Source organism: Capricornis sumatraensis, chromosome 21 (genome assembly GCF_032405125.1).
Source record: "Capricornis sumatraensis isolate serow.1 chromosome 21, serow.2, whole genome shotgun sequence".
Lineage (NCBI taxonomy): Eukaryota > Metazoa > Chordata > Mammalia > Artiodactyla > Bovidae > Capricornis > Capricornis sumatraensis.
Genome location: NC_091089.1, coordinates 25,034,367 through 25,040,501, shown reverse-complemented (window position 1 = coordinate 25,040,501; position 6,135 = coordinate 25,034,367). Strand labels below are relative to the sequence as shown.

General features: G+C 40.1%; 1 protein-coding gene across 20 annotated transcripts in view; it reads left to right on the top strand.

The window, feature by feature from the left end:
- Nucleotides 1–243: 243 nt before the first annotated feature.
- The window catches only part of DTNA (dystrobrevin alpha), a 149,420-nt gene continuing 143,528 nt past the window's right edge, over nucleotides 244–6,135 (top strand). For 19 of the 20 annotated variants that reach the window (XM_068993515.1, XM_068993521.1, XM_068993520.1 and 16 more), the window contains exon 1: nucleotides 250–316. In XM_068993515.1, the coding sequence (XP_068849616.1) occupies nucleotides 250–316 (67 nt within the window). Of the gene's footprint in view, nucleotides 317–6,135 lie in introns of all 20 variants that reach the window. The other variant, XM_068993529.1, reaches the window with a different exon arrangement.

Genomic DNA, 6,135 nt, shown 5'->3' with positions numbered 1-6,135 from the left:
GAGATGTTATGGGGAGGGAGGTGGGAGGGGGGTTCATGTTTGGGAACACATGTAAGAATTAAAGATTTTAAAATTTAAAAAAAAATTAAAAAAAATAAAAATTTAAAAAAAAAAATAAATAAATACACAGTTTTCAATAGTTTGTGTCTATGTTTGTAGCATGACTACAGCATATGTGTTTATATAGAAATGGCTGCTTGCCTCATTAGCATGAGGCTAATACACATTGTAATTATTTTGTCTCATAGAATGATTGAAGATAGTGGGAAAAGAGGAAATACCATGGCAGAAAGAAGACAGCTCTTTGCAGAGATGAGTAAGTATGAAACTTTGAAGGAACACCCTACAATGTCCATTGAATACTCATGGAAAGACCTGGAAATAAAACTTAATCTGTATGGCATTTGTTCTTTTCCTTAAAATCCTAAATTCTTTACAGAAAATGTATGTTTGGGCATTTTTTGCCTCCTCTTAGGTAAGAATTAAATTAGGCAATGAATCCTCATAATTTGTTATTAGGACTGTATATCTTATATGAAAAAAAAATTTTGTGAACCTAAATATATATATACATATAGATGCTTAATAAATACTATTTAGTGTTGGCATTAATACAATCAACTACACTTCAAAGTCTGTGTTCATTTTCCCACACTCTCACAGGGGCTGGCACAGTATAGGCACTAGATAAAATTGTTGAAATGAGTCAGTGAATGACTTACTTGCAAAATGATATCATATGCTCATATGGGAGAAAGAAGTCAGGCACGATTATCAGACAAAGCTAAAGCTATCATTTGAACTTCATGCCAAGGGGAGAAGCTGTCCTAAAAACTAGTTTCTAAAAAGTGAAAAGGAAAACAAAGTTTAAAAGAGTTTGGAGGTGACCTGCTATACAAGGAAAACCAAACCACTGACTCCAGTGGAGAACTCACTAAAGGTTGTTGGTTTAAGTAAATACAAGGTTGCTGTGTAAGTAATTAGGTGGTGGTATCTCCTTCTAGACCATTTTTCTTATTCATAAGGAAGGAGAACTTGACATAAGGAGGGAGGAACACACATCTCAAATTAAATGTTATAAAGAAAAAAGTATAGTTCTCTTATTGCCTTTTTATCTCTCATTCTCTGCATAAGGAATGAGGAAGAACAGAACTGAGTCATAAGCGTTTTACTCCAAGAAGGCAAGAGACAAAATTAGGTTTCTCCTGGAGACTGGAACTGATTGGCAAGAATGAGGGTTGAGACAGATAAAGGAAAGCCCCAGATAATAAGATTCACATTTTTTCTTTATCATTTCCAATAATCTGGAGTCACCAAGACAGCGTACGAACTAACAGAGAGGAAAGAAAATTAAAATTGATGCGGGGAATCTCAATCGCTCTCCTTGCTTTTTCCACTTTTAGAAACATGTCTAAAGTGCCCGTGAGAGTTTCAGTCATGACTTTCCAATTTCCTGGGGCTGTGTAGCTTCACTTCTGGCCTGACCAGTCACCTGGAACTGTGACCTCTGTTGATACGAACCTAGCAGAGGAAGGAACCTAGTTGCTACCTGCCCATCTAAGCAAAATCCAGACCAGTACAGGTGTCTTCTTGTATCATAGCGTCTTAGACTGAAGAGGCAAGACCCATGTAGATCATAGCAAGTAGTAGTGTTGGTCGCTCAGTCATGTCTGACTCTTTGCAACCCCACGGGCTGTAGCTTGCTAGGCTCCTTCTGTCCACGGAATTCTTCAGGTGAGAATACTGGAGTGGGTTGCCATTCCCTTCTCCAGGGGATCTTCCCAACCCAGGAATAATACCCAGCTCTCCTGCATTGCAGGCAGATTCTTTACTGTCTGAGCCAATAGGGAATCCCTATGTGGATCATGGGCCAGTGTTTTATCAGAAAAAGAAAAAATATTAATATTTAACAAAGAAAAGCAATAAAGTCTTAGGAAAAATCTTTAAATTTATCATTGTTATATTAAAGACTGTATCAGCCAACAGACTGTAAGAATTGTGAAATTGTTCTTATGTCATGATTTTGAAAACATTTATCTGAATTTCGGTACATTATGCCAGCTCCTTCTGCACCTGGTCTGGTGCCTGGCACAGACAGACACATATGTCACAGATTTCTTTTGAATTAAAGTTGTCCAACTCAAAGAAAGACTGACATAAGTTTTATATCCATATGAACAGAAAAGCTCTAAATTTTTCAAGCAAGAGAGACTTAGGAAAATTGCGCATTCATTTCCCAAATTGTAACTTAACCTTTCTTAGAAACTTGTCAGAAGGTCATGCAGTATATGAAATCATTTTGAGTTCTCCTGATTAGTGATCAAAATAGTTAAGCAAGCCACACAGATATGTATCTTTCTTCCTTTCTTCCTCTCTTCAAAAGCAGGTAAACACATCTGACTTGAACAATCCATTAGTGAGCATCATTTTCAGGTTAACACTAAATAGGACACACCTACAGTAAGTGGGATTCTGCCAGATTAAACAATTGACTGATTTCCAAGAGAGACGTTGATTTTTTTTTTTTTGAGACATTGATTTTGATAGATTGTCAGACAAAAGAAAAAGGTAACCTCATTGAGAATGTGTTAAATATTTGAAAACTGTATGGGTTACCCCAACTCTATCAGCGGGATGCCAAAGAAAGACAAGGAAACTATCATCAGAGAAGATTGACATTGAAGCTTAGAAAGTAACTTCTTCCAGAATCTGTGATGTCTAGACAGAGAGCTTAAAAAAATGAAGGAATTTGTGAAATCTGGTCAGCTAAGTACGAGTTAGAAGTAGTTATTTTTTAAACATGGAAGGAAAGTGCTCAAGAGATTCTTAGTTTTGGAAATTACAAATGTCACAAATGTAAAAAAAAAAAGGAGTTAAGAAAGCAGGAAAGACTTTTTTATGACTCTTGCCAGAGGGGAGAGAAGTGGAACTCAGCTCTAGCAGAACCAAAGACAGGAGGGTTTCTAAACTCGGGGGTGAATAAGAGCAGACAGACTGGAAGATATCAAGGGTAAGTTGGTCAACAGTGACAGCGGTCATTGTCACGGTGAGCAAGTTAGGTGTCTACCCTCCCACAGAGACTAGGAGATCGTCAAGATTTCATTTCCACGGTGTGGCTTCCAGTCCTGAAGAAAGATGTGTGTGTGTGTATCCTGTCACCCAGTCCTCAGCCGTGTCCTATTCCTTGAGACCCCATGGACTGCAGCCTGCCAAGGTCCACTGTCCATGGAATTTTCCAGCCAAGAATGCTGGAGTGGGTTGCCATTTCCTTCTCTATTGAAAAAGATATTTCTGGGCAAAACTGGCAAAACCTTGGGAGGTTTACATCTTTCAAGGGACAGACAAAGAATTTACAAAGGAAAGTTTTCTAAAGTAAATGCTTAAGAAAAGAGAGATCAAAGACCTAGAGAATAAAAGAACCTTATCTAAAGGTTAGTCAAGCGGAGGGGAACCTTACAAAAACCAAAGAACAGAGAACAGAGTAACAGTTGATCAGAAGGACAACTGATAAGAAATTTTGGCAAATTCAGGTGATTGTAGCGCATACTTGTTTTAAACATCTATTGTGAGCTCATAGCCACAAGCGACAGAGGCAAAAAAAAAAAAAAAAAAAGACAAAATTAAAAGTAGTATAGACTCACAAATAAGCCAAAAAACAAAACAAAAAAAATCTCTGTGGCCACATACTTTGAGTAAAGAAATTTTAGGCAAGTTGCCCTAAACTAAAATTTCCCCTCAGCATAATGCCCTAATCATCTGTTTACTTGGTACCTTAGATTAAAGTTAAAAAGGCTCCAGTTAAATGTAAATGTCGTTCTCACCTTGACCTTTTCCACCATCAAATAAGTTTATCAGCTCAAATAAATTTAACAGACTGGCTTTTAGCAGAGTAAATTGTTTGCACTTGGAATCAAACTCCCTTTCTTCTCTTTTTCTGCTGAGGGCACATTTACTCTGCTTTGTGTGACACTTACTAGTGAACATGTCTGTGTCACTCACTCACAGAAACCTCTCCTTCGAGACAGAACCTGGATCTTTGTCACCAAACCCATTCACCTTAGATGCTGAATCAATGTTGGTTTGAAAGCCACGGGGCACAGGATAGGTAGGTTTTAATGAGAGGGAAATGGTTAAGAAACACTCATTCAGAAAGTGGAAGGCAGCCTAATCTGATGAGGAAAGTTCTGGGACGAAAGCAGAGTGATAACTGCTGGGCTCTGAGTGAAGGAAGGCAAATGGAGGTGCTCAGCAAGCACTGTGGAGTGGTTCAAAGACAGAGGCCCCTTTGGGACACTGACAGGGACACTGACAGCAGTCAGCGTGTGCATAGCTGGAATGCTGCCTAGCGCGTGATTTTGCAATGCACACTACGAGTTTTAGGGAAAACAACTTCAAAAATTCAGGAAAATGGCGTGAATGCTCCCACTCCCATAGGCCATGATATCCATAGGCCATGGATGCAGGGACCATTCTCTTACTCTTCAGCATCGTTGGGATGTCACTTCCATAGATCACCATCCTGGAAGTGCCCCCTTATGTCACCTCCGTAGCCTGGTCTCCTGATTCTTCTGATCTGTTTCTCTTTTTCTGTCTCTTAGTAGCCTCCAGGCTCTCTGAAGCTCAGATTTTAACCAAAGTTTTGCTCTTGGCCAATTCTCTCCATGTAGAGTGTGACTTTCCCCCAAGGTTTCACCATTATTGTTATGGTTCTCAAGTGTTTGAGAAATGCTTCAAAACCACTTGCCACGTCTCAGAAACCAGCTTACCCAGAATAGTCAGTATGTAAGTCAGTGTCAGCTTACCTCGTGGCTCAGTGGTAAAGAATCTACCTGCCAAGGCAGGAGACTCAGGTTTAACCCCTAGGTCAGGAAGATCCCCTGGAGAAGGAAATGGCACCCCACTCCAGTATTCTTGCCTGGGAAATCCCATGGACAGAGGACCATGCCAGGCTAAGGTTCACGGGGTCGCAAATGGTCGGACATGACTTAGCAACTAAACAACAATAAGGTCAATGTCCCTTCCAGACTTGGCTCCTCACTGTCAAAGCTTCTGCTGATGAATCACCTTGAGGTGGGCCTACTGTTAGCTCCACTAACTCCTCATCATAACAAAGCCAACCAGTGTCCCACCATGGGTGTCAGGGTATTCCCAAAGCCACGCAGGCTTTGAATGATTACCGAGGGTGCTGTTAGAAGCAGGGAGGAAATTTCTAGCCCCAAACCTGGGCCCCATTTTGTCATTTAGAACCTGGAATAGCCTTACTTGTGCACACAGTCTCCTCTTGGAAAAATATTTCTAGTCTTGGCAATTAAGGCATATTGATACGTTTTATATGTTTATCAATAAATCTTGGAATATAGACCATATTAAGGAACTCCATATCTGTGTATCCAGCTTCCCCTGGGTATGTCCACTTGGACATCCCACAAGAACTCAAACTCTGTAAAGGAAATCAGTGCTGAATGTTCATTGGAAGAAGAAAGGGACAGAGGGGAGGAGTGAGGAAAGGAAAGGACAGAGGGAGGAAGGGAGGACAAAACATCTTGAAGAGCTAAAGAAAGGAAAAAACAGGATTTGCAGAAGGGAAAAGTGTAATCAATCATAGTTTTTTAACTGCCCCTTTGTTTTCCTCTTTATTATTTTCTTCCAACTATGACCTGAGTGTAAAAGGTTTGAGGAGCTATTTTAAGAGCATGAGATTGCCTTAAATTATTTAGCTTTAATTTTTTTTCTTATGAAAAGTTTTGAATATATACAGTTCAGTTCAGTCGCTCAATCATGTCCGACTCTTTGTGACCCCATGGACCACAGCACGCCAGGCCTCCCTGTCCATCACCAACTCCTGGAGCCTACTCAAACTCATGTCCATAGAGTAGGAGATGCCATCCAACCATCTCATCCTGTATCGTCCCCTTCTCCTCCTGCCTTCAATCTTTCCCAGCATCAGGGTCTTTTCAAATGAGTCAGTTCTTCCTTTCAGGTGCCCAAAGTATTGGAATTTCAGCTTCAGCATCAGTCCTTCCAATGAACATTCAGCACTGATTTCCTTTAGGATGGACTGGTTTGATCACCTTGCAGTCCAAGGGACTCTTAAGAATCTTCTCCAGCACCACAGTTCAAAAGTATCAACTCTTC